Raw genomic sequence first — 27,426 nt, 5'->3', positions numbered from 1 at the left:
TAGAAATGGCTCAAAAGGGGAATTGTGAAGTTGTGAAAATTAAGGTCAGCCTTGTAGGTAACACTGGTACAAATACGGTTAGTCATTTACGAGCACGTCCTTGGGATCGCGGACCTTGCTTAGTTTCTACTTTCAAATTATTCTTAGACTCCATCATACTCTTGCACTTTTTCAAGAGAGAAATATCCCGACAGACTAAGTTCAGCCCCATGTTGTAAGATGCAAGGCACAGCGCTTGGTTTCCACGCGGCTAGGCATAACACCTTGTTAGTGACCTGGGAAGCATGGATCAGCTTCTTGCCATTTTAGCCCATTTTTATTACATGTCAGGGAGCTTGATGACTGAGATAATATATAAAGGTGTTTCTAGGTACACTCGATCAAAACATCTCAAGTCCACATCTCCTATTCATTTTGCTCTTCTTTATTCCCCTTGCCCAATTTCAAATCAAATCCCTGATTCCATTCCATTTCCATTTCCCTTTCCATGCTCTGTTGCTGAGTCATTAATCCATATAATACCTGGTTTTGAGGAAAGATAATGTTGCGAGTTCTCTCGGTTTCAACATGGATGCCTTTTGTTGCTTCGTTGGTTTTCATCCATCTTTCTCAGGCTCTTAGTACCAATGGACGTGTGTTGAACTTCGATCTGCATCGCAGACAATCAAACCCCAATTATAAGGCGAATGCAAATATTGCATTAGATGGAGTAAGTGTGACACATTCCCAATAATTGTGTCTAAGAGGGCCTTTGTGCATAAAGAGCATATTGCACCAACAAGCTAACACATTTCACCAGGGGTTTTGGTTCGCAGATGTATCTGTTGGAGATTCCGATACTCCATTAGAGTTGCTTCTTGATACTGGATCAGCCGACCTCGTCCTGAACCCAGGCTTATACAAGCGTGGTGCAAACGCAATGGATTTGCATGAAACTTTCAATATCACATATGGAACCACTGGGAACTCTGCCGGAAGCTCAAGCCAGACGGTAAGGTTTAACTTGAAGAATGAAGCTGTATGAAATGAAACTGATTGAAGTCCTTTACGTAGCTTACTGGAGCCATTTACAACGACACAGTTGAGCTGTCCTCTTTTACACTAGACTCTCAAACCATTGGCGTTGTCGTAGCGAATAGTTCCAATAGCAGCAGCAGTGTCTACCCGCATAATGGAATTATAGGGTTTGGAGCCGAGTCGTTCAGCAGCACGAACTCTACCCCGTTTTTCCACAACCTCTGCCAGCAAAATCTGGTCAAAGAATGCCGATTCGGACTTGCGCTCGGCTTGAACGGGACAGGGACTTTGACGCTCGGAGGAGTCAGCGATATAGTGCCTCGTGGAGAGCAAAGCTTGACCAAAATCCCTATCCTACAAGAATGGTTCGTTATGGCTGACTTGGCTGTTGGAGAAAATATCATCCAAAGCGATTTGATAATTGAGTTTGATAGTGGAAGCTCTGCCATTACCGGGTAAGCCATTCCACTCTCCTAACGCTCCACGTTCCGAAAATCCCTATCCCATCTTCTCGATATACTGTTACAGTTGTCTGAACTATCTAGACCCATTGAAGCAGTCTCAGCTCTATTCAACGCGACAGGAGTTCAATCAGTCTTACAACATTCCGATTCCGGCGATGTCTTGGTCGGCTATTTCCCCTGCTCCGTGCCTCCTACAGCAGGCTTCAGCCTACCTTCCGCAAGCAACATCTCCAGCGCCGCATTAAACACGACGAACATCAGCCGCCGAAGCAAGATTTTCGACATCCCAGCTGCAGCAATGTCTACGGGCCCCGTCGACGCAGAGGGTAAAAACTGCAGCTGTGTAATCTCAGGGTTCGATTATGCGAAAGTGCCAGGGCTATGGGTGGTAGGACAAGGTGAGTTCGAAAGAAAATTTGTGTTCTCGCTTTGTTACCGTTGGATTTTACCAATCCAGCCAAGCTACGGAGTAAATAATTCTTCAAAATAGCTTTTTACCAGGCAAAATACATGGACCATTCTCTTGACGACGGGTCGATAGGGCTAGTAGATTTGATCTCGAGTGCAGGCAATTCTTCAAGCACTTCCTCAGCACCGCCGAGCAAATCAACGGAAGTATCTGCAGGGAACATCAACTCACAATGCGCGGGATTGCTGCTTTCGCTGAGCGGCCTTTTGGTGATATTCACCCTTTCGGTATAGGGGCGGACGAAAAGAATGTGGCTTGGGGTTTTAGGTTTCTGCTTACCGATATTGGACTATGAACAGGCAAGATTGGAAGAGAGGTATACGCATTGGGGATTGGCTTTATCAGCGCCTGATTGTTGCCCGTGGACACGTTTTTGGTATCTTGCTTTTTCATGAGGGAACATGTGTCTCGGTATTCCGGCGGTTTATATTTAGCACGCTGTCAATTATAGATTGAGGGACTTATAATGGCATGGGGTGGGACCACCCCAGAACTGATCGGACTCAAAGTTGAAAGATATGCAGCTACCGGTACTTAACCTTGCGTGTGACACTTAAAGTTAGATGCCACCTTATTAATATAACAAAAAATCGCGATGTAGTGTAAAGATTCAAGTGAAAGCTAGCCTATATATAATTGCAGGGCTTAGTCACTTAGAAAGATAGACCACCTCCTCTCTGAAGAGTGGTGATGCGTTGAGGAGAGAGAAAGTCGCGACGCGCAACATGTTAGATGCCCCACAATCATTGCGGGGTAGAAACTTCAACTTCAACTCTAACATCTAAAAGTATATACGACATTCCATTGTGCTCCACACTCTTTCCACACCTCAACAAGGCAGAAATGAACTCACTTGTTATATTAATCACCGGAGCTAGTGGCGGGATCGGCGCTGCAACCGCAATCCGCCTAGCCCAGCCCTCCACGTCCTACAAAGTAAAAGCCATCGTCCTACACTACAACTCCAATTCTTCAAAGATCCAATCCATAAAAGAAAAAATCTACTCCATCGATCCATCCATCAAACTCGTCCCAATCCAAGCCGACCTCTCTTCTTCAGATGATGTAGTCCGACTCCATGCCGAAGCGGTCGCAGCATGTGGTGCCATCAATGTCCTCTTCGCCAACGCAGGCACAACCTCCAACGCCGCCGGCCCAACCGGGCAACTCGAAGATGTCTCCCTAGAAACCTTCGAGAAGACCTGGAGAGTCAACACCCTATCCTCCTACCACCTCACCCAGCTCGTCGTGCCCTCCATGCTAGCCCAGTCTTTCGGCCGCGTGATCTACAACTCCTCCATCGCAGCCCTGACCGGCGGAGTCGTCGGTCCGCATTACGCTAGTAGCAAGAGTGCGCTGCATGGCATGTTGCATTTTTTGGCTGGACGTTATGCGAAGGAAGGCATTACGTTCAATGCGGTGGCGCCGGCGCTGATTGAGGATACGACGATGTTGCCGAGTGGGAATGACGAGTTGAGAGCAAAGATCCCGATGGGGAGATTGGGGAGGCCAGAGGAGGTGGCCAGTGTGGTTGAGCTTATGGTTGGGAATGGGTATGTCTCCAATAAGGTTTGGGCTGTTGATGGGGGCTGGTATGCTTCTTGATTTTGTCATTTTGAGTCATGATGTACGGAGTATAGATGCCGTAGAAATATGTCTTGGTTTCAACCTTCCCAGTGGATATGCTTGTCCCATAGTTTCATATTTTGTTTCCTCTTTACCTCCAACCGCTTCTCAAATCCAAGTCAACGAATGTGCTGGTACCTGGCTACATGACCCAAGATGCACCTCGTGGTCTATCGAGGCTAAGTTGGCTAACAATAATTCGCTAGCATGGTTGTGAAGAAGCTTACACTTATGAGAGCGGAAGCTGATAATCTCGTGTTTGGAATCTTGCCTATGAAGAAGATGGTCTAAGGGGTGCAAAGGGCTTTGTATGAAGGATTTTATGCAGGAGATGAGTTACATGTGCCGCACAAATTGATGCCAGTACAGGATGAAATGAAGTATAGAGGCACGTGTTACACAAAGGGCGCACTCCAGTGCTCGCGGTCGAGGAACGAGCCGAACCTTTCGAAATTACCTAGGTACTGATGCAGGGGTTTATTCGATTTCAGGTGAAGACTTGTATTTGCTAAGATCTACGGGTGCTATGATGAGATATCCTCATGCATGGCTAAGCTAATCCGATGTTCTGTCCATCACGTGGTCCGAAAGCCCCCTCCACAGTACCTTGTAAAGCTTGCCTATAACAATAGAACTTTAATCCTTTGACTTCCTTGTGCATGTTTTTCAGCAATTGATCTTGCAGCTTGTCGAATCTTCCAAGGAATACCTACCTCGTTCTATTGCCCACGTGACCTTTACCCCAGATTTGATGAATAAGCAGAGCTTGCCCGAAGACCGCGGCTCGGTCTTTACTCCATTACGGCCGAACTACCGATATAGCCAACCTCTACCCCACATCCCAAAATGAATAAAGCCTTCGATGTCCTCTCTGGCATAACACTCTGCTCGCTTACTATTCACATCCTCTCTCTCTACATAGCTTGGATCCCCGAACTCGACTTGCTCGTATTCCTAGTCATCGTCGGCCTCAATCTGCTACAATGCCTACCGGATCCCTCTTCCCTGACATAGACATTCCTAATGTCGACCTCTGGACGTTCTTGTTTGAGCGAAAGGATCGGCCGTATCCTGATAACAAAGGTAGCTGACCCTCTTCCCTATTATACAATATATGTGAAAGAGTAATGGCTAATGTGTATTGCAAACAACAGTCATCTACCTCGACTCAGACACCAACCGCAGCTACACATATGCTCAAGTCCGCGCCACGGCCCTCGATTTTGGAAAGGGGCTGAAGGCTAATTGGAGCTGGAAGAGAGGCGATGTCCTCGCGCTCTTCGCGCCGAACTGCATTGATACCCCGCCCATAATGTGGGGTGCACACTGGGCTGGCGGAATTCTATCGCCCGCCAACCCAGGCTACACAGCTGCAGAACTGGCCTTTCAGCTGAAAGATGCAGGAGCCAAGGCATTAGTGACGCAGTTGCCGTTCCTAGAAACAGCCCGCGAAGCATGCAAAGCAGTAGGCATTGATGAGGATCGGATCATCCTTATGGGCGACGAAAAGGATGAATCCAACCGCTTTAAGCATTTCTCCAGTTTCAAGAACTTTTCAGGCACGTCGAGATTCAGGAAAGCGAAGATAGATCCTAAGAAAGATCTCGCGTTCCTAGTCTACAGTTCTGGGACAACGGGGCACCCAAAGGGTGTAATGTTGACGCATACCAATATTGTGTCGAACGTGTTGATGAATGCTATTGCTGGGGATCACAATCTATCATGGAAGGGCCAAAAAGATGACCAAGGAGACAAGGTCCTTGCTTTCTTGCCGTTCTTTCACATCTACGTAAGAACCATTTCTTCCCTTTCACCTTTGCATCTTCTATCTAGTTAGCCAACTAACGAAATATTGAACAGGGCTTAACCATCCTATGCCATTCACCCCTCTACCGCGGCTGGCAACTCGTCGTGATGAAGAAATTCGACCTCGCGCTCTTCTGCTCCAATATCCAAAAATACGCCATAACCTTCGCATACGCCGTACCCCCCGTAATTCTCATGCTCGGCAAATCGCCCGTCGTCGCCAACTACGACCTCTCCAGCCTCCGTATGGTGAATTCCGGCGCCGCTCCCCTGACACGGGAATTAGTAGAAGCGGTATGGAAACGGCTCAAGATCCCCATAAAGCAGGGGTACGGCTTAAGCGAGACGAGTCCCACGACCCACACGCAGCGCTGGGAGGACTGGCAAACCACAATCGGCTCCGTGGGCCTGCTGCTGCCGAACCAGACAGCCATGTACATGGACGCGGAAGACAAGGAAGTGCCCGCGGGGCAGACGGGCGAGCTATGGATCAAAGGCCCGAATGTCTTTCTCGGATATCTGAATAACCCTGAGGGGACTGCGAATGCGCTTACGAGCGATGGGTATTTCAAGACAGGCGATGTGGGGCATCAGGACGAGAAGGGGAATTTCTATATCACGGATCGGGTTAAGGAGCTTATCAAGTACAAGGGGTTCCAAGTACCGCCTGCGGAGCTGGAGGGGATTTTGACTGGACATGATGATGTGGATGATGTGGCTGTGATTGGCGTCTATGATGAGTCGCAGGCGACGGAGGTGCCAAGGGCGTATATTGTGCCGAAGAAGGGTGTGGAGGCGGGGAAGGCAAAGGAGAAGGAGATCGTGGAGTGGCTGGGTACGAAAGTGGCTAGTCATAAGCGGTTGAGGGGAGGCATTCGGTTCGTGGATGTGGTGCCTAAGAGTGCGAGTGGGAAGATTTTGAGGCGGTTGTTGAAGGAGGAGGCGCTTAAGGAGGAGAAGGATGGTGCGAAGGCGAAGTTGTAGAGGGATATGATATAGTATGATATGGTATGATATACGGGGATGTATGTATGACTACAAGAGTCGTGCTTTTAGAACAACATAGAAGGTTAGGTATCCCAAGATCTACGAATCTGATTTCACAGTATTTATCCACACCTCATCTCACATGACATTGCGAAGTGCAGAACTTGATGAGCGCTAAGCCTAATCTAGTCCAACTAGACCTCCTCTCGCATTGCTTACGTAGTATAATCTAGACAATTCCATCTATTCTCTATACTATAGGTCAGTTCTTACCTTCCTACTTAAGCCTAATAGCACCATAAAGGATTGCATCCATGACTAGGTTTATTGTGCTCTATACTAGTGCTCCTCTATTTCGCATACCTCTAATGATTAGCTTTGTTGATTTCCCGGAGATCTGAAGGAAAGTATGTATATTCAATCTGGAACCCGCTCTGCAAGGAACGTCTTACTACCATATTAGTGAATTTTGGGCTTCTACTAGAATTGTACTGATCGTTTTCGTTCTTATTGATTCTACTTTTAAATAATCAGAGAGAGTTTGCTATTAGTCTATACAAATTCCTTCAGTACCTGAAGAGACATAGTAGGATCAGTGCATATCCATTAACTATTATACAGGCTATCGATTTCCGATTCGTACAGCGCGATTGCCGAGGTCCGTAGAACCGTATTCTTGACAGTCCGTGGTAGCGGTTGTGCAGGATTCGTAAATAGCACATGTTCTCGACTGATCTTAACAACGTCGGCGCATTTTCCATTCGCCTGCTCAATGTAGGGCCAGATAGACTCAAGCTTAGCCTCCTTGCTCTTCTCGGACACTGAAGTCTTTTCTCCAAATTCGATCATGACAAAGGGCCGCTTCCTCCCTTCGCCGCCAATAATAACGGTCTGAATATCAGGATGCTCTTGAACTACGGTTTCAAGCGGCGTGGCATAGAGACTCTCGCCATGAGCGAGATTCACGAGGTCATCGGCTCGGCCACTATAGCGCCATAGGTTCGGTCATGTAGGATGCCTCGCCCAGAGGTCTTTAGTTGAGAACTCATCTAGATGAGGATGCAAGTGAAATATCTGTTGCCAGCGGGCGAATTGTGATTGACGCTTAAAAACAAGCTCACATAAAGTGTCAGTCCTGGGGAGCATCACCATTCCATTCCTAGCTCGGAATTGGTAATAATCCCAGTCATCCTCATTGCGAATTTCAATCCAATAAGCACCAGCCTCGGTTGTCCCCATTGCAGGCTGGACCTTGACATAACCAACGAGCTTTTCTGCTACGACCTTAGAGAGTGGTGCTCCTGCAAAGTAAAGGTAGCCCAGTCTGCGGAGGGTTTCAAGCCCTGATAGCGTACGAAAAACATCAGTAATATGGGACGGTACCATTACTGCCCCTTCAGCCTTGCTTTCCTGCAAGACTTGGACAGTCTGGTTTGCCGTATTATTCATCGGTGGTGCAATTACAAGCACCATATTAAGAAAAGTCGTCCATTGCAGTGCGGCAGTCATTCCAACAAACTAAGATCGTAAGCAGGAACTTCTTGCCTCCATGGGAACTTACATGCAACATTGCCATCGAAACATAAAAACGCTTATTACGGAACTGGTCGCACATGGTCTCGTCATAGTCATGAAGCATCAATTCAGCCCTATCAAACGTCGACATCATCCAATTAGTATAGATGATGGGTTTCGGAAGTCCTATAATCATGAATGTGTTAGTAACTAAAATAATTTCGAGAAGGAACAAAACTTACCAGTGGTACCGGAGGTGTGGAAGATGATCCACGGGTCAGCGTAGGCTTCTTCCCAGGTCTTTATATATGGGTAATATGGCGCTATATTACCAAAAAGCCATTTTGATTGCTCGGGAACTTCTAAAGTCGAAATTCCAGAGCTCTGACTAACGACCGAACGAATCAAGGGTCTTAACTCTCTGGCGTGAAGATATACACTCGCTTTGGTTGAACTTAATAAGTGGTGCTGTGACTCAACCGTCGCGAATGGGGAGCAGAACAAAATCTATATAAGTGAGCACATATGCTCGAGATTAGACAGGTATAGCAGATATTCACCTTCTTCCCCAGCTTGTGGGCGGCTACCGCAATAATAGGGTATCTGAGGTCCTTAGGACCTGCATACGCCAGAGTCTCAACCCGATTGCCCTTGGCCCCCAGTTGATCTTTAAGCCACCGTGCTGCGTGATTAATGGCGTTAGAGAATTGTCGATAACTGATATCCTGATATCCTCGAGACAAGTCGTCGTTATCAACCGGTATAGAAGCCTAAACCCGTGTGGGGTCATTGGCTGCATATGCATCGATCAATGTGCTAATAAGTCGCTCTCCAAACTTTGCCTCTGCACCGTCAGCCATATTGTGTAGCTCTCGGCTGTAAGACTAGGACTGATGTTTGGAAATTAGACGTTTGCAGAGTAGTTGAGTAGTTAAGTAACAAAATAGTTTTCGATTTTGAAGAATCATACCAAGTTCACCAGGTCTAGGGTGCTTATGAAAAAGAATCAATTCTCGCTTACAACGACTTTATCCTTGCTGACCGAAAAAGGAAAGTGATAAGTTGGTGGCTTTGGGTTGAATGCAAAATGCTGACATTTCTGTGCCGTATGCTGTATTCCCAACATCGGCGGCCACTTCGGGATAACCCCTCCCACACCCGGCAGTAGGTAGCATTGGTAAAAGAGTCCCTGTACGAACTGGAACACGCCTCGAATTAGTCAAGTTTAACCCAAAGAGGTAATACATGAAGACAGTTTCTTTCACTACAATACTCGATAGGCATGGAGCTTGCTTCACTTGAGCGAGAGATTCGAATTCGAATAAATGCGCCGTTGGGTATGTTCGTACATGTATAAGAAAAAATACTCTTATACAAACATACTCTTCACGCACTTCTTAAAAGTTATACTTGAACCATACCTTGGAGTTATTCGAGGTTTGGCCTCTCACAATCATTATTCATTCCTTCTGCCATTAGATACTTTGCTGATATTCCTTTGCGTTGAGGCTCCCTACGAAGCAGCATGCTGTCTCCCATCTTTTTACTGTCATCCACCTTGAGCTATGCTTTAAGCCTACTGCTGCTTGTTATTGTCTGCTGTCTTGCAGTAGTATTCTATCGACTACGGCTCCATCCCTTGCACGGTTCCCAGGCCCAGGCTCAGGCTCAGTCTGGGGGAAGATAGGCTTTCGCGCCGTGTATCACGCTTTTATCGGTGACTTACACCTAGATATGCTCGAATGCCGCCAAAATACGCTACGTTTCGATTTCCTAGTCACAATCTTTCCACGTCTTCAAAAGAACTGCCTTGTTGATATCACTTCTCGGGAACAGGTGACTACGTCCGATATGCGCCTAACAAACTGATCGTTTGCAAGGATTACGCAGTTAAAGGTAAGAGCAAAGTAATGGAAGAGAGCAAATCGGTTCTAAACGATATTCAGATATATATGCGCGGGGTGCAAATGTAAAGAAGTCACAAGCACATTGAGCTTTCGAAACAACACCCACAGCACATGATTTGCAAAGCACTGTTGATAAAGCGCAGCATTCCCGCAAAAGACGAGTCATGAGTCAAGCTTTCTCCGAAGCAGCACTCAAGTCTCTCGAACATATTTACTCACATGTAAAAGTATTTATCGAATGCTTAGCAGAATCTGGTCTTCGCCTACTTTAAAACCTCCTCCCCTCCCCCCATAGTGGTGGTTGGGTTGGGCAAACCTAAAGCGAGGTGAGCAGTTTATCTGGGCATCTGCAGAATTTATGCATAGACGGAAATTTAGGGCTGTGTTGCTCAGCTCTGCCTTGGTGTCACCTTCGCTTTGCCTAACCACCAGAACCCCCCTATTGATATGCTAGCCAAGCCATGCCTAGCCACTTTAGAGGCATGGCAGGGGTCTAACCACCTTAATGGCGAGGCATAGGAGAGCTTGGGCTAATTAAACCGCCGTAAATGAACAAACACATCATGGGGTTAATAGTGGCTATGCGGTTCTCGTGGCTATGCATGCATGCAGTTGAGCCAATTTTATCTCGGTGATACAGTATGCTTGGTTTGACGAAAACTTTTCAACCACATATTTGCATCATACTTGGATTCTTTCCGGTGAGCACTGGTTACAAGATTGGGTTTTGAATCCGAGTCAGAGACAATACTACACGACTGCATCAAAATCCAATTCCCTTCCCGAAGACGAGGCTCAGGGAGACAAATCAAGTGCCTTGCATCATTCAGGTTCAATTGGAAGCTGCTACGTATACTTCGTCATTTCGAGAAAGAGGTTCTAGCTACGCCTTTCAAGATTTTTCGATAAAATCGGTGACGGATTTCTAAGAACCGCATCTCATCAGCGGCCATTCTTCCAAAAACGGACCAATGTCATTCAACAAATTAGCTGTATCTGCCGTAAATGGCGCACTAGAGATACAGCCTGCCCTTGCAAACATCAATTTCGACTTCTCGCTGTGGAAAATGGAACCGCCAAAGGAGTTCGAAGGTGTTGGTGCTGCAATGACCACTTTTCGAAGGAACGAGGCAGAGAATGGCTGCGCACACCGAACTGCTCGGAAGTTGGGAGCTCTTTTCGAGAAGTTGCTCCCAACTACTCCCAACCTCATCAAAGCCTACGGCCAACGGGCCTCGGATATCTCCAAAGCTTCATCTATTGATGCGGAGGCCCGGGCGGCCTATGGGGTCTTTGCCAACCGAGTGGGAGCGGACGCAACTAGCTTATGGGCTGCGGCAACATCAGGGAGTAGCGCAATTGCGGTTCACTTGCTTGCTTGTATGCTGGCAAGAATCTGGGAAGGACCCGAAGCAACCTCGATCTGGGTAGAGATCACGAATGAACGGAAGAAGGAGATCAAACATGACTTCGAACAGAATAACATTGGTGATGTAGCTAGTGTGGCTGCTGCACAACAAGAGCTGACCCGAAGTCACCTTTCTGAATGGGATGCAAGTGCTCGTGCTTGGCTCAAGGTAGCCGATGCTGAGAAACGCCTACAACAGACACAGCTCATGCTGATTTTGGAAAATGTACAAGCTCCTGTCAACAAGGAAACAACGCCATACAGTAGCGTAGTACGCGCATGGAAAAATGCATTGATTCAGATGGAGGGTTTGATCAACGGCGTATCTCAAGAAGCTCAAGGGGGCGACATCATTCTGGCACTTATGGCATGGCATCTATTCCCCGACTTGATGGTTGTTGCTCCTCGTCCAACGCCAGTCCGGCAGCGTGATCCTATTTTCACCCATGGCGGGGTGTTAACAGTTGGACTAGTCAATCCGAATACGGAAAATAGGGGTGTCCATTGGTCTCTACCACTCGCACACCTCCGGCACTATGGAGTTCCAGTCGTGTCTTTGAGATCAATTGACAGTAACGAGCGATCGAGAATTTCTACCGGCGAGTTACTTTTAGCTACATTTGGCTGTGTTTTACAGGGGTGGGGTGAGGCCGGCAGCAATACCCTTCGAGCCGCCACCTGGCTTGATAATGTCTTCAGGCTTCTTGAGAAGTCTCGGTCGGCCGGGGGACGTTCTGCCCGCATTCTGTTAGATGGGGATGCTGCTCTCTCTTGGTTTTCCCTACTACTTGCAACTGCAAGACAATACCTCGAGTCCCAAGGAGATGGACGCAAGACAGCGAATAAACTCATTCTCCTGGGGCGAAAGCATGGGAAGCGGTTCTTGGATCGGCCAGCTGAGCCGTTATTTGGTTTGCTAGGTGTTTCAAGCATAATTCCCGATGACAAATTTCAGAGCAATTCATATACAGATATCGTTGCAGGAATATCTCAGACTTCTCCATTATCATCTAGGATTCAGCAAAGAGGCAGTTATGTTGATCTAATTACTGCAACTGACGACAAGATACACTTCCTAAGGAAGGTAGCCCTGAATATCGCTACCAAGATGAGCCTTGATCCTAGCCAAATATTCATCCGCTACAAGCGTAGCTATCCAAAGTGGTCAAAACATGTGTATGAGTACACTACCGCTTTACCATGGCATCGAGCCACACTAAAACGAAAGTTCGACGAAAGCAGAGCTGAAGCCGACCGTCATACGCGGTGGCTATATAGGGGGGGAGTTTGTGGAGAAGAAGAATTGATCAATGGCACTACAACAGATTATCTGCAAGTCATCCTAATAACAGCAATCTCCAAGGTTTACCAGAAGATTTTTGGGAGTTCCACCAAGATAGAAAAGGCTGGGTGCGGCTCGGAACCGATCGCAGCAACTTCACCCCAGAGGAACAGCAATCAATTCGTCAGGAATTTGAAAATCGAAAACTCTTCTATGCATCCCTTGGAGAAAATACCATTGATCGAGAAAGTGAGCTCATTGGAGACTTTGACGCTAAGAGATTGGGCATATTCTGGGACAATATGGGTTGCCTGGGCGAAAATCAGGGACCAACACTTTGTTATCGATTGATATATGGAGATGAACACTCAGCAGGATTGTTTGTTGGCGAGAGCAGAGGCAACACGCTGGAACTTATACGGACTGACGGCACAGAAGCCGCAGACTTTTCTGATCTATTCGAAGCAGGAAAGATTGGTGCTACTGCAATTTCGGACAAACTGCTACAAACATTCCACAATGCCAATGCAGCAGTGGATCCTCACCTCAAAGCCCTCAAAGCAGTATCAACTGCTGCTGCAATGTACCGAAAATTTCCGAATACGTCTGTTGATGTTCGAATTCTTCAAAACCCGATTTGGGACACAGCATGGGTAAAAAAGTGTTACGATGAACCTCCCGGAAGAGATCTGAACGGACTACCATTTTCTCTGCAGCCTTATAATTTGGAGCGCGCAACAGCGTTTGCATGTATCGCCATGTTCGAGTCCGGCATCTATGATATTGACCCGAGCTTGCTCGAGAATGTTTCTGCTATGTCATCCAGTGACTCGATATACATTGGAAGTGCCTTGCTACTGGATCCACAAGAGCCGGCGTATCCTGGAGATATACGGCGTGTTTTAGGCAATATAGGCAAGCCTGGTATGGCTTTCCTTGTACCGCCTGTTGATCCTATGATACGGAAGGTGGAGATGTCTGATTGGCCTCATATCGACCAGGATGAATTTGATGGGGATATGCGTGACTGTTTTGAGAGCGCATCGCTGCATCTCTCTTTCACTGGAGCAAATACTCCTATAAATCTGGGCTACTCAGGTGGACAGGATGTGGATGTCTATCTGCTGGAGACGCTTATTTCGCTAAGGGATGGCGGTGACTGGATTGCGGATTTGGATATCTTTAAAACTATCGGCAATACGAGGCTCCGGAAAATGAGCGACTGTCAAGACCATAACCATAACAGCGTGGTTGCAGCACACAATTTCACGGCGATTGATAATTGGCTCGGTCTGATTGATTCCCCAGAATCACCTTTGAGCATCGTGCGCGCTCACAAAAACTGGCAAGCTCGACTCGCAGCTACAACAATCAGTATTGCTCTGGGGCGTGAGACGGTTGTTCTATCGGACCACCCATGTTGGTGTTGTTTTAATAGCAGAGCTAAAGAAATGGCGTGGGGCCAAAGCTTTCAGAAAGTTATTGTTATAGGGTAGAACCCTTTGTTCAAGAAACGTATATAAAGTTCAGTACAATCACCAACTAAAGAGGCGAAATCAGCAGTGTTAGAAGTCTTTAACAACAAGCTCCAATACTTGCACGAGTGCATTGTCAGAAATCGTTCAGACTGTTGGATTTATACTTTGACGGAAATCGGTTGATACCCCCGAGAAGTACATCTTTAAAGAGGCTGTGAAAAGGTCCGTAGAAGCCTAATATCCACACGAGACCTCTCGCCTCTTATTGCCCAGCTTGTCCGAATGATATCTGTCTATATCGCGTGGCGTAGATGTTGAGAGTCTATCCAAATATAAAATAAATCCCGTGGAAGACGTGACCAGTCCCACTTACCGCCAAACGTATGCTTACCTAAAAGAAATCCGAGTGTGTTCTAACAAAAACTGATCGTAAGAACAATCGTCACTACCGGAACTGCCCCGGCAACTCCTCCTCAAACGACGATACCTCCGCGGCCGAGTCCGCGATGCTGGCTTCGGAGCAAGGTATAGCTTGCAGGCTATTCTTACTATCACGCTTATCTCCTTCAGAAAGGTATCACAACCCTCATTGTTTAGTCAAGATGACCATACCTCAACGTTATAAGAAATCACAAATCAAAGCAAAACGAAACGCATCAAATGGTATGGAAGCCGACCAACCAGGTGTATAGGATTGATATTACCCCACGCACCCTTCTTTGTACCACGCGATATCTAGTATCATTATACCATCATCAAGACGGTATCGAAAGACTACAATATTCAATAGTCTTTCGACGGACAAACTAGGCCTTTTATAGTCATACCCAGGACAGATCTTTGCATCTCAAGATCTTGAAATACCAAGACTGGCCAGCCCTGCATCTGCTGTATGCCGCTAAGACTTTTTGAGTTAGCGAAAGAGTTGGTGTGGCATGAGTGGTTGTTTCGGTTATATCGGTACGAGTAGTTATAGGTCGGTATACTCGACTCGATTTCCGGTCTTTGATATCGATCAATAGTCTTTAGATGGATGAAACTTATGTCCGCTCAATTTCGGAACATACAGATCAGACCACAAGATTCTCAGCCAAAGAATTCCCCGGCAGCAAGAGTTTCCCAGGGTTTTCCAGTTTCCCAGGCCCTCTCCATAAGCATACGTGCTTTGTGCACCTGGACGACAGATTAGTAAACGAGATGAAGAATAATGATTTGTGTACCTACCTGAGTCATTCCGAAGTGTTCAACGCCCTTCAGCCTCTCCAAGATATCGACTCTCTGTTTATCGTCCTGGGTGTCACAGCCAGCCGTAAAAATGGGGAACAGAAGACATGCAGTCGCGCTGCTTCCTCGTCGAACTTTGTAGAGCGCACCATGAATTTCACGAACTGCATTCTGTACATCGGGGTGCGTAGAGGGCTTTCCGAGAATACGTCGATAGAGATGAACTAGGCCAGCCCAATGGAATGCCTCATTCGTAGCTGCCATCTCGATGCTGTCCCACTGATAAGCAGCTTCTCCAGTTGACTGCATATGTGTGCAAGGCTTGGCTGGATGCAGTCGTGATGCAACGAGTTCTGTTTCGAGCTTATCTGCACGTGCAACAGTTTCATCAGACGGCCTCCAGTCTGGCTGAATTGTGAGGTCAGGGCCGATTCGCTGATTGTCGCAGATTCGAGCCAACTCTGCAATCTTAGACAAGAGCCGAACACATCTACTCGTGAAGCCAAGAATGCAGTCTATCTCATAGTCAGTTTCGTCGCGGGCTTCATAATCCAGAATCCACGAGGACGTTGCCGGATTTGTTGTCACACCGCTCAAACTTCCCAAGACATCAAGATAGGCAAACCAACTCCAGAGGAAAGATGCCACTTTGTCACCTCTAGCAGCGCTTCGCATCCCTTGGGGTCCACCTCTGGCGGCTATTATTTGACGAGCCGTGTCCAGATGCCTCTGCCAAGGTACCGGGATTCCAAATGCGACTGGCGACACGATCTCGAGAGAGGCAAGCATGATCGCAGAAGCTAAGCTCGTATCTGGTATGGTCTCGCTTGGATCATCCAATGCTCTTCGGAGGTTGGGGAATATATCTTGAACCCAAAGAGCAATACGAGTGGCAGGTTCGGGCTGGCGCAGAAGTCGTGCCCGATGTGATGCAGAGTATGCAAGCAAGAGACACAGTAGATCATCATCTTGTACAGCCATTCGTGGCAAGATAGTTCTGAATGGGTTGGATGAACAGTTGTGAGGGATGAGGCATCCAGCAGTATGGTTGAGAAAATGGTGCTGCAATTGTTAGCTCGAAAGGCATGCATTACGCACTTTAATGGCTTACAAAATACTGTTCCGGCGTTAGCATAATTTGAGAACTGGATGTCTGAAACTCACTAGAAGGTTCATAGGATTCTCAAGAAGTCTGTTGGGCAAGGGTTCCAGGACTCGAGGGATGCAGATAGCCACCGGTCTCTCATAATACCCACCATTTTCAAAGGCGGTATCATGCGATTCTGTTCCAAATCCAAACTCCACAGGTGAGCCACCATCTTCATTCAGCACTAAATCCAAATGATCCTTCAACGTAATGGGAGAAGACCCGGATATAGCGTTTGCATCATCATTTTTCCCGATATCAAGATCTTTAAAGCCGCGATCAATGCCCCATGTAGTCATGCCTTGGTAGAGATCTTGGTATTGTTCGCGCCAAGTTGGCTCCTCGGGATTGCTGGTCGTGCCACTTTGTTGGGGTATTCCGGGCGGGCCAGAAAGCAGTGACTCTACAGACAGTCGGCGCAAGTCTTGAGAGTCCTGAGTCGGGAGAGGCGAAAGCTTGGAGCCGTACCTTTTACGGTCATCATCACTCCTGTTCGAGGCTGGAGTGAGAGGTGTATCAGCAGAATTGTTGGAGGACGAAATTTTTGGAGTTTCAAGTGTGTGAGTCCCAAAGGGCGCTAAATTAGGAGGAGGCATACTTGGATCATAAGAGGGACTTGCAGCCTGGTTAGTTTGGTACCGAGCACGCTTGTTGGGCCTGTCATAGGGGAGCGATTCCGTTCCAGATGCACCAACATCATCTTTTCCACTACTATAAAACGGTGGTGTAGAAGTAGGGCTATCGACATTTGGTAACGTAGTACTGCGATTAGAGAAAGTGCTGGTGCTAGGGCTTTGGACAACAGAATCTGTAGGAGATGGAACGCTGTCCTCATAATTCTGACGAAGTCGCGATATAACTGGTCTCTGCGCGGGATTTGGTGTGTTCGGTGCAAGAGAGCGGTGTCGCTCGTAGCTCTGTGTGGGCTGATAATCTGGTCGAGACGGGGCGAAAGAAGGAGACTGATACGTTGGTGTTGAATTAGTCACAAACAAAGCTGGGTCTATCATCATCTCGGATTGTGCCCTCGGCGCTTCTAATGCTGTTGTCGATTGTTGTCCGCGGCTTTCTTGAATATTGGGCAAGTCAAGCGCAGTCTGTTTATATGCGTCGACAGGCTGTATATGTTGCGGTACCGCTTGGAATTCGACCTGTGAGGATGTTCTTCGCGCTGGCGCTGGATTTCCGTTGTTCGTTCCAACATTTCCCATCTCAGAGAAAAGGTTCATTTGCCCAAAGCCAGGTGTAGTAGGGCTATCCCCCTTCTTCTTCCCCCTGCCCTCCCAATTCAACCTGATATTGTAATCGCATGCTTCACCCTGCCGTTGGCAATTGACACATATGGGTCGAGCTTCGTCGCATTTCACCTTTCGAGTTTTGCATGGCCTATGTTCGAGAGTTAAACCTCCATGCGGATTCTAGGCAGCCGGTAGCACAGCACTACAACAGGAATAAGATGACTCTAGAAAACGTACCAGCAGCCAGTTCTACTTCTTCTTTTCGGTTCTGGAGCACCAGCTTTCTTTGGTCGTGGCATTGTTACATGAAATTGGAATTAGAATTGTAGGAGCTGCTGCCCATCTGCGAAGCTTGGGAGGGAATCACGGCGACGGTGGAAGGTAGGCGGCCCTTGCTGCTGACGTCTTATGTTTTGTAGACGGGCAGATTAAATGTCTGGTCTGATGTGACATGTTAAGAGTACGATTGGGCGGAATAGCAGAAGAAGAAGGGGATTTGCATTAATTATCGTTGTTGCAGAGAGCAGAGAGCAGAAGGCTGAGGAAGTGGGAGAAAATGAAGCTTCGAGGTTTGGATTGCAGGAAGCTAAGCTTCTGGATTGCGCTACGGCGATAAGCTGCATGCATGTGGGGTGGGGGTGGGGTGGGTCCTTCATGTCCCTTACAGTATTAGGGGAAACATGTGCACAGCTTGTCCCTGGGTAGGCAGTGAAAACGGCGAAGTGGAGTGTAATATTGGATTGGATTGCTTTTTACATGATCTCTATATTGAGAATTTTGATATCTTCTTCCGGTTTTTCCTTGTAGACTCTAGTGTTCTCGATCTTGTGAATAACATCCAGCCCTTGAATCGCCCTGCCAAAAATGGTATGCTTATTATCAAGCCAAGGCTATATAGTCATTAGTTCATGCTATGGTCCACGGGGGCTCATAAACTCACAGTCTTTTCAGTTGTTATGAAGAACTGACTCCCATTGGTGTTGGGTCCTGCGTTAGCCATGCTGACGGTATAGGGTTTGTCGTGCTTCAGAGTGCTAAACTCATCCTCGAATTCTCTTCCCCAGATACTTTCTCCGCCTGTTCCATCGCCCAAAGGATCACCGCACTGTATCATGAATTTGCGGATGATTCTGTGGAAGATTGTATTGTTGTAGTAACCCTTCTTCGAATGGGTTACGAAGTTTTCCACTGCTTTCGGGGCTGCCTCAGGGAATAGACGGAGGTGGATATCACCATAGGTCGTATGAACAATTGCAGCTGTTCCAGTCTCGGCAGCTTTCTTCTCAATTGCCTTTCTCACATTTGCATTGATCGGCTTCTCGTTATGGACATCTCGCTCCGACTTGGAGATATTCTCGTCGTTTGTGAACATATAAAATCGGACTTTGCCAACGCCAGTGACAAAGAGGATTGGATCTCGGACTTCTGATTCCTGAAGCAAGGGATTGCTTGAGGCAGCCATAGCCACAGTCGTAATGCCTTTCTTCTGAGGCTGTCCTTGATATATGGCAACACTGAGAGGTCTGAAATTCTCATCTTTCCCATAGACCTTGACCACTCTGTTCGTAAAGGTGTTGAGAACCTTCGTTCCAAGCATTGATCCGTATATAATGAAATGTCCCGTCTCATCGAACGCGACAGTTGCCTTGTTTCGAAGTGCCGGAGTATCGATTTCTCTTTCAGTGGCAATTCGTCTTCCAAATTCCACATCTTCCAACTTTTGAAGTGCTGTACCCGCCTGTTGCATCTCTTCGATGATTTGCAAAGACTCGTCGTAGGTCCGGTAGAGCTTTCCAGTGGGAAAATCGAAGACCCGTATTTTGCGGTCAGGGAATGAAAATGTTGCAAACTGGGCTCCCGATGGAGATATGGTGAGCGAGGAGGGTGTAGATTTGGCCTTCTTGAATTCGAAGAGGTTTGTCGAACTCTTATATTCGAAAATATTATCAGGTTTCTCATAGTTGCCTTCTGGTCGCCAGTACTCGATCATACCATTCTCATCAGCCGATACTACACAGTCATATGCATCATTGAAGGCCATTAGAGACACGACACTTCGGTGCAACCCAGATATGGTGTGTATTGGGTCTTGGTTTTCTCCTCTCCCATCATAAATCTGAATCGTATGGTTGACCTCGTCTGAAATTGCGAGCAGAGGTAACGAAGCGCCCCTTTTATGAACCCAACATACGCATTTTGGCGTGAACTCCAGAGTAAGCATAGACAAGAGGTCGAAGGTTATGACATCAAAGATCTTGATACTCTTGTCTACCCCAGCAGTCGCAAAGCTCCTCCCATCTGCGCTCACAGAAACACTCTTGATCTCCCCAGTATGCGCCCTAAATTCCTTTACAAACTCGATTCCCTCCGCGCCTTTCTTCCAGAACTTCACTACACCATCAACGGAGCTTGTAATAAGGAAGTCGGTCAATGGAGTGACGGTAATGAAGGAGAGCTGTTCTCTGTGCATGAGCGACTTCGAGTATTTTGCGGATGTGGGAAGAGCGGAGATATACAGCTTTTCGTATGGGAGCTTGCGGCGTTTCTTCTTGGGGGCTTCAGCAGAGGGAAGCTGGGGGCCCATATCGTCGTCTGAGGAGTCGTCTGCAAGATGTTAGTAAATATATATAAAAAGCCAGGGCTTCACCTACCTTCATCTTCTGATCGACTCCTCTTATTTGATTTTGCTTCTGTTCCTTGTTGCGCCATCTTCAGCTCCTTGAGAATCGTGGGTCGCAACAGTTGTGTTGTTTATTCAAGACTGCAAATAAGGCTGAGAACGAGGCACAGACTTTTGGGCCCTGGATCCGTCCACTTTCAAATCGTCCACTCTTTGCGGCCGCTTCACTTCTGATGTTTGTTGTACGGAGTACTCGGGTAGGACTGGACCTTTTACTACATGTATATATTCAATCTTTCATTCTATTCCGTCCTTTCAGTTCATACCTTTCCATAGACAAGCCATTATGGTATCCAAATCGCAACAGCTAATGGCCCAGCACCCGCTGCAGCGCCTTTCCTCGCCATCCCGCGGCATCTCAGCCATCATTCACATCTTGGGCATTATCTCTTTCACCCTATCCTATAAATACCTTGTCGACTTTCCTACCCTAATAAGCGATTCATACGGCTGGCATTTCCAATATCTCACCATCTTGGGCCTCACAGTGGCATGCGCGACCTTCATATTCGGCTTCCTAGCAGACCTGACTTTATCGCCAAAGCTCTTCTTCATCAAGAATTCCCTGGCGCTATGCAGCGCACCTTTAGAGGTTCTCATCAGTGTGCTGTATTGGGGAATATGTTCTATTGATAAAACCCTAGTGGTCCCGCCAGAGATCCATATTGATCCCTATGCTGATGTTGGGTTTCATGCTATGCCTGCCATCCTGCTCACTGTCGATCTGTTATTTCTGTCTCCTCCGTGGACTATACATGCTATACCAGCTATGGGGTTAAGTTCTGCGATTGCAGTGGGGTATTGGGCGTGGGTTGAACATTGCTTTAAGCACAATGGCTTGTGAGTTTACGAGCAGTCAGAGATAAAGGCCCGGCCTTTGCTGATGTATGAATAGCTACCCATATCCTCTATTTGCTCAGCTTGATACCATACAACGAACTGCACTGTTTACCACTGCAGCCTTGACTATGACCGCGAGTACGATGGTACTACGTTGGCTCCACGGACGCGTCAATGGACTGCAAGGAGCGGAGAAGAGAAGTACGCCGAATAACATCAAAGGCGAATAATTGCTTGTAGTATGATTTGGACGAATTATGATCTAGAATTAGACATAGAAGACAGCGATCTGGCTGTCTTCTCCCATGTCATCTTATACCCCATAAATGGGAGTCGGCTGTTACTGTATGATGAACTGAATCACGAAGATCTCAAGACAGCTCCTACGACTCTGTATTACTACCTTGTTACTAGAAAATATCCATGCCATCATCTTTTGGCTTTTGCACGATATACCTACGTGGTTCACGCACGCTCTATGATATCCTCTGATTTCCCATCTCCTTTTGCCATTTCTCACAACTTTTCCTTTTCAAATCCCCATACTGCTTTTCTAATCTCTTCGCTTTCTCGGGATCCGCCCGTGTAGCCTGAGCCCGTATCCGCTTTTTGTATCCCTTATAAATTTCCACATCCTTACTGTCGTATTTCAACATCAACACCATCTCATGTTGTACCCTCAGGTAGTTCCTCACATAGTAGCGCTTAGCAGTATCTTGGCCATCTTCATCCTTCATACCTCTCATTCAGCAGCGCCATACTCGTTCGTCCATTGTGTATACGCCATTGTTGAAACAGGCTCAACAAGGGGGTAATTCTCTCTATGCACTCCGCCCTATGATTTTGTGGCTCTCAAATGCTTCCTTTCCGTATTTAACAACGAAGGCGTTCCAATATTCTGTTTAATGTAAATAAATCTCACCAAGGCCAAGCCTCCACACGCCAAAAACTCACTCGCAATCCTCAAACAAGACTTCAACGCCTCCCATACAACGTCATCTCGCGCCTCCCAAACGCCCTGTATACCATGCCCAATCACCATTATTCCTTGCTTCCAATTCGCCCTCCTAAACAGCGGATGGATCGGAACATCCTCCAGCTCATTCTCCTTCTCATCATCTAATTCAACACAGCCTATATCCTGCAATTCTCGTGTGGTGAGACCGGAAAGCCATTCGCGCTGGTATCTCTCTCTGCGCCGGGCCTGTGTGCGGGCTTTGCGGGACGGGACCTGAGATCTGAGAGGGGGAAGGGGAGGGGAATGGGTATAGACCAGATTTGAAGGTTCGTATAACGAGGCGAGAGCGGGAGATGCCGTATTTGGTGCCGTAAGCGTTGGGGGGCGTTACTTTTCGGAATCGGAGAAGTAGTCGCTTTCTGGTCCGTCGATGCCGGCGAAGGGGTCTTCGAGAGCGGATATTGTACTGGCAAGAAGCAAGACAATGCCGCGGAGGATCAAAGACTCAAAAAGAAGTTGGCCGGCTTAACATTATGTCTCAGAATGGAGGAATGCAAATGATCGACTTTCGACCCTGGTCACGTGCGTAGCAGCTTTTGACCTGACCTCAGATCAACATTGCAGTCTCTTCCACCAACAACTTTATGCGCCTTTAGTGTTTCATAGTGGATGCATCGGAACACCCAATCAGCAAAAAGGTGCTATTCTTTCAGCTCTCAAACGTGTCAGCGCACCTCAATCGCAATTGCAGCATCTTTCACAAGACAAGAAATTGTCTTGGCTTCAAATTCCAGAACATGTAGGCGCTTGTGGGTGTTAAATATTACCAGCTGCGTTCATCTGGTCCTGTTTAAGCAAGCTGGTGATTTTTTTCTGAGTTGCGCTATTTGATGAATTATCGTCAGCTTTCTTTGCTACAAGCTCCTTTGTCAGCGAAATCAAGTGTATCTACCTTCAGTCTTTCCTATCAGCTAGGTATTTCCAAAATGCGCCCGAGGGCCTCTTTCATAGTCACGTTGTAGGAGATTCGGCTCAATCTTGCAGCATCCAAGACTACATGTGATTAGTAAGCGTTTTCGGGGATGAAGCAACTATGAGATTGATCGATATGTTGTCAAAGAGCGTGTTCACCTCATTTTCCAGTTGGTGTAATTTGGAATACATCCTCGGTTGCGGGGTAGCTTCCAGGGGTCAATAGGGGACGAGTACAGTAAGCATTGAATATGTAGGTCAAGCAGCGAATTCGGATTTTCCTGCCCTTGCCAGTTTGACCAACACGGGTTTTCTTTTAGATCAGACCTCAAGCTTTGGTAAAAATACCTGCGACTTATTTATAACTGCGACCGAGTACCACTTAGCTCAATAGTCTTTTGTCCTTTCAAATAAAAAAACTCAAATTTGACGGCCCCAAGAAATTGTTCTACTTATGTGCATATCTACGTATGTATTCTGTTCATACAGGGTATGTAGTAGATGTAACGGGAAAATGACTCTTCGAAGACTTCCTCACGCAACGGTACGCACGTATATTGGGACGAGGTGTCTTTTCTTTCCACATAAGCTCATTCAAAACGAGGAACACCGACAGAAGGACTGCGAGCATTTATTTGGAATAATGAGCTCAGTCAGATACAGTGATCACGAAAAAGAAAAGTGGGACTTTCTGCAGCCACCTTTAATGAATAAGAACACAAATTCTCTAGCTCGGTGAGACGTTCCAAATGTTCAAGTAATATTGACAAATCTCTCTTTCGAGTATCGGGAAACTGAAGTATATATACCAAGGTGCCTTTATCGTAGTCCTTTCAGAAATTCCAAACATAATCATCACTTTCCCCGAACATGAAGTTTTTACTTCTTACCACCATCGTCACGGGGGCAGCTGCCTGGAACCTGTCAGCAAAGCTCTGTCAAGATTTCGATTTGACTGTGACAGTTACCTCAAGCAATTTTGTTTTCGGAGCACCGAAGTTCAATAATAATTTTGATATTACTGATTTTGTGACCGACTTGACAAGCAGAGAGCCCCCGAAAACCTTCAGTCCCCTGTTACCAGACAAGATCAATCAGACTGGAACCTATAAAATCGGTTCGACTTTCTGTGCCCCCTCCAACCCGCATGCGCCGAATAGATATACTGTCATTTTTGCGACTCATGGACTGAACTTTGACCGAACGTATGTTCCTCCTGCTCCATATACTAATTTGTTCTGTTGCTCACTGCTATTAGATATTGGGATTCAGGCTTTCAGCCAGAAAAGTATAGTTTCGTTGATTATGCCATAAGCCAAGGCTATTCAGTCTTCTACTATGATCGACTAGGAGTAGGATCCTCTTCAATGTAAGAAATAACTCAAATCTACCACTTGCTTTGAACAGATCCTGATTATTTGCAGTGTTTCCGGATACATCAACCAACTCCCCATTCAATCCGAAATTGCAAAACAATTGGCCCGAATTGTCAAATCTGGAAGATATCCAGGGTCCATCGGCAAACCTAAGTCTTTGGTCATAGTCGGGCACAGCTTCGGAAGTTCGATTTCGGCAGCCGTAGCAGCTTCTGAACCAGATATCGCCGATGGCCTGATCTTGACAGGTATATGTTTTGCTTGACAACAAACTCTTGACATACTGATATCTCTGCAGGGTTTAGCTACAATGGAAGCAACCCCAATAACTTTGCCCTAGCAGCACAATTGAAGATTGCCTCGTCACTAAATCCCGCTAAATGGAACAGATTAGACACCGTAAGATCCAAAATGGTAAGCTATATTTCACGAGCTTACATACACTTAGGGCTATGTCACTCCAGTAGACATTTATGCCAATGTCAATGGGTGAGTTAATTTCCTCCCCTAAAGCGATTCAATGCTAATGAATTGAAAAGATTCTTCAAGGCGCCGGACTATGACCTCGCCGTAGCCGAGTACACCGAATACAACAAAGCGCCCTTCGCGATAGGAGAATTTTTGACAGTGACTGCTATTGATATTCTTCCAGTAGCATTCAAAGGAGTAGCCATGGTCATCGCGGGGCAACGCGACTTCATTGTCTGCCAGAGCCAGTACGTGCAGTCCATCCATATGAACGAGAGTACTCCGTAAATATATTTTCTAACTCTATGTGTAGATGCGACGATGTAATTGAGCATCCAGCAGCCGAGATCTTCTCTCAAGCATCTGCTTTTAAAGCTGTGAGCTACCCTGGATCTGGGCACGGGATCAACTTTGCTCTCAATGCTACTGGTGCATACGAGGAGATTTTCAGCTACCTTGGCGCGAATGGTCTCTGAAAATGGCATTGGGCTAGAGATGGACAAGTGTTGTGGTGTGACTAGGAAATAAATGTGACGAGTTATAGATTCAAGTATCTTTCCTTCAAGTATTTGTAGTTTATAGAAGAAATTAAAAGTAGGAAGATCAGATCTCATGGTTTTCAAAATCAGATTCCCTCGTGCTAGACATAAAGAGGCAGTTATTATCATCAATTTTTGGTGTCCCACTTCATGCTACAAATTATAAATTATGGTAGTGCGGCTTTTTCTGTCCAGCACTAGGAAAGTCAAAGTCTCCTTTAATTTTACCGAGCTCCAAAATTACCAGAAAAGGGGAGTGAGCCTAGCTAGCTCGCTTTTGCACGTGCCTCTTCGATAAGCCCTTTATCGTAACGCTAAGCCTTCTTCCAACATCAACACTATATCTTTCCTTCCCTATTTCTCTTCTTTACGGCATTATTATTTGCGATCATCATGGCAAGCTTTCGAGTACCTGCGCTGCGTCATGTTGTCTCCGGTGCAGCACCATATCTGCGGGCGTCGCAACGAAGATGGGCGCAGGTGCATGATGTCCGGTTTCTAGCCACCCAGCAATCGAATCGAGTTTTAGAGAAATATAAGGAGAAGCTGGATCAAAAGGCAAAGGAGTGAGAAGAATATATCCTCGAAAGTTTAGGTGTACTGTACTAAGCAATGAACAGGGAAGGATTGAGAGATATCCATGAACTTAAGGAAGTCTACAAAGACAAGATCGAGCACCAGAGGCAAATGGCTTCTATCAAAGTTCCCCTCCCTAATGCGCTTCCTACCCCTCCACCATCTCCGAATGCATCTTCTCCATTCTCGCCTCCTCCCCCGCCCCCACAGATACCCGTGGAGAAAGCAGCCTCATCACCAGGCATTAAGACCCTCTCTTCATACCTCGACCTAGAAAAAACCCGAGCCCTGCCGCAGAAAGAATTAGAGGCGATTTGGCGCCTACGACACGTCGATGATAAGCAATCACTCTGCGCTGTGATACCTCTCGATGTATACAAAACTCTCGAAGCGACTGCAAAGAAGCACCCACATTTTATCTTGCCTCTGCCGAGAGAAGGACAAGGTGCTGAAATACACTTCCTCCAATGGACGTTTCCAGCAGAGAACACCGTCACTGTTTTGTTCACGCATCTTGCGGAATACAAGCTGCGTGGGGAATTCAGCCAGCCGCATACGACAATTACGCATCATCTTGAGCTGGCACAAGACAAGGGTTTGGTATTGTTACAAGGACAGGTCGTTGAAGGGAGGGGGTGACTGTCGATGAGGCGAAGTGGTTAATTATGTGTTTGCAAAAGTTCTATGGGTTTGGCAAGGAGAACAACGAGAGGAAGAGATTATTGGAGATGTTTGGGAAGGGTGATCCGGCGTTTAGGGTGGAAGATCTGGTTGAGGAGGCAGAGAAGATTATTTAAATCTCATGTTCAACAGAATGTACAAAAGAATCAAATGAGTAGGAAGTTGTAAAAACCGAGCCCATCTTGGCGCACGGGCTTTGATGTTGGAATATAATGCAGAATTGTTCTCTCCAGGCCGGGAACTATAGGTTTCTTGACTCTTAGCAACAAGATGGGATTGAATGGTTTTGAGTCCCAGCGCTTGGCTCTTCGCGCTCGGTCAACAATACTCGTACACCACGATCTCAGCATGGCATTACGCTGGACTCCAGTCAACAAACAACCCCCAAGACAGTTCAAAGACGTTCTTCCTCCCAATACTCCCAGTCCCCCAGCGCTACCCGCCCCCCCCTTACCGCATCAATCGAGCCACGCGCAAAAATGTCCGAAAAGCGCGTCCTCACCAAACAGCTGCAACTCCTCGCAGCCGAAAAAGCCTTTGAATGCATACCCCTGACACCAAGTAAAGACCTGGCGCTGAAGCGCTTCCTAATCGGGACACGCTCCCCAACATCTTTCCATGCCCTGCCTGTCACGCTCGGCTGGACATGCTCGATTTCTCCGCGACTGTACGAGCATATTTTGAAATTTCGTGCATTGTAGACTCTGGACTCTGTGTTGTTTTTAAGTGTATGGTTAAGAGTGGAGGTGTGAGATTAGCTGAGGAGGG

The 27,426-nt window shown here is 46.8% G+C and overlaps 8 protein-coding genes across 8 annotated transcripts; 5 read left to right on the top strand and 3 right to left on the bottom strand.

Annotated features, from left to right (window-relative positions):
* Positions 1–541: 541 nt before the first annotated feature.
* Positions 542–3,867, top strand: rhaD (L-rhamnose 1-dehydrogenase (NADP(+)); the record flags this gene model as incomplete). Its single annotated transcript, XM_031153490.1, has 6 exons — positions 542–709; positions 800–991; positions 1,054–1,472; positions 1,563–1,879; positions 2,825–3,542; positions 3,783–3,867. 6 exons carry the CDS (start codon positions 542–544, stop codon positions 3,865–3,867), a joined length of 1,899 nt encoding a protein of 632 aa, XP_031001395.1.
* Positions 3,868–4,559: 692 nt separating this feature from the next.
* Positions 4,560–6,366, top strand: 4cl1 (putative 4-coumarate--CoA ligase; the record flags this gene model as incomplete). The annotated part of the gene is made up of 3 exons (XM_031153489.1): positions 4,560–4,659; positions 4,731–5,365; positions 5,437–6,366. The coding sequence occupies 3 exons, from the start codon at positions 4,560–4,562 to the stop codon at positions 6,364–6,366; spliced, it is 1,665 nt and encodes a 554-aa protein (XP_031001402.1).
* A 609-nt stretch (positions 6,367–6,975) lies between these two features.
* On the bottom strand, positions 6,976–8,744 carry FUB8_0 (Non-canonical non-ribosomal peptide synthetase; the record flags this gene model as incomplete). Its single annotated transcript, XM_031153488.1, has 6 exons — positions 6,976–7,354; positions 7,415–7,887; positions 7,931–8,070; positions 8,127–8,391; positions 8,445–8,609; positions 8,661–8,744. 6 exons carry the CDS (start codon positions 8,742–8,744, stop codon positions 6,976–6,978), a joined length of 1,506 nt encoding a protein of 501 aa, XP_031001403.1.
* Positions 8,745–15,045: 6,301 nt separating this feature from the next.
* Positions 15,046–17,867, bottom strand: THI2 (Thiamine biosynthesis regulatory protein; the record flags this gene model as incomplete). The annotated part of the gene is made up of 4 exons (XM_031153487.1): positions 15,046–15,132; positions 15,184–16,245; positions 16,348–17,716; positions 17,806–17,867. The coding sequence occupies 4 exons, from the start codon at positions 17,865–17,867 to the stop codon at positions 15,046–15,048; spliced, it is 2,580 nt and encodes an 859-aa protein (XP_031001397.1).
* Positions 17,868–18,320: 453 nt separating this feature from the next.
* On the bottom strand, positions 18,321–20,277 carry cyp15 (Peptidyl-prolyl cis-trans isomerase; the record flags this gene model as incomplete). Its single annotated transcript, XM_031153486.1, has 3 exons — positions 18,321–18,458; positions 18,509–20,172; positions 20,220–20,277. 3 exons carry the CDS (start codon positions 20,275–20,277, stop codon positions 18,321–18,323), a joined length of 1,860 nt encoding a protein of 619 aa, XP_031001398.1.
* A 257-nt stretch (positions 20,278–20,534) lies between these two features.
* LHYA1_G008565 (UPF0641 membrane protein) lies at positions 20,535–21,318 on the top strand (the record flags this gene model as incomplete). Its single annotated transcript, XM_031153485.1, has 2 exons — positions 20,535–21,088; positions 21,144–21,318. The coding sequence occupies 2 exons, from the start codon at positions 20,535–20,537 to the stop codon at positions 21,316–21,318; spliced, it is 729 nt and encodes a 242-aa protein (XP_031001399.1).
* Positions 21,319–23,888: 2,570 nt separating this feature from the next.
* LHYA1_G008564 (uncharacterized protein) lies at positions 23,889–25,338 on the top strand (the record flags this gene model as incomplete). Its single annotated transcript, XM_031153484.1, has 7 exons — positions 23,889–24,223; positions 24,277–24,387; positions 24,443–24,642; positions 24,693–24,793; positions 24,843–24,883; positions 24,934–25,110; positions 25,176–25,338. The coding sequence occupies 7 exons, from the start codon at positions 23,889–23,891 to the stop codon at positions 25,336–25,338; spliced, it is 1,128 nt and encodes a 375-aa protein (XP_031001400.1).
* A 456-nt stretch (positions 25,339–25,794) lies between these two features.
* On the top strand, positions 25,795–26,774 carry ATP11 (Protein ATP11, mitochondrial; the record flags this gene model as incomplete). Its single annotated transcript, XM_031153483.1, has 3 exons — positions 25,795–25,967; positions 26,022–26,582; positions 26,606–26,774. The coding sequence occupies 3 exons, from the start codon at positions 25,795–25,797 to the stop codon at positions 26,772–26,774; spliced, it is 903 nt and encodes a 300-aa protein (XP_031001401.1).
* Positions 26,775–27,426: the final 652 nt, after the last annotated feature.

This window comes from Lachnellula hyalina (genome assembly GCF_007821495.1).
Source record: "Lachnellula hyalina strain CBS 185.66 chromosome Unknown contig00248, whole genome shotgun sequence".
NCBI lineage: Eukaryota > Fungi > Ascomycota > Leotiomycetes > Helotiales > Lachnaceae > Lachnellula > Lachnellula hyalina.
The sequence above is the reverse complement of the archived record's forward strand: the minus strand, read 5'-3'. Positions and strand labels throughout refer to the sequence as shown.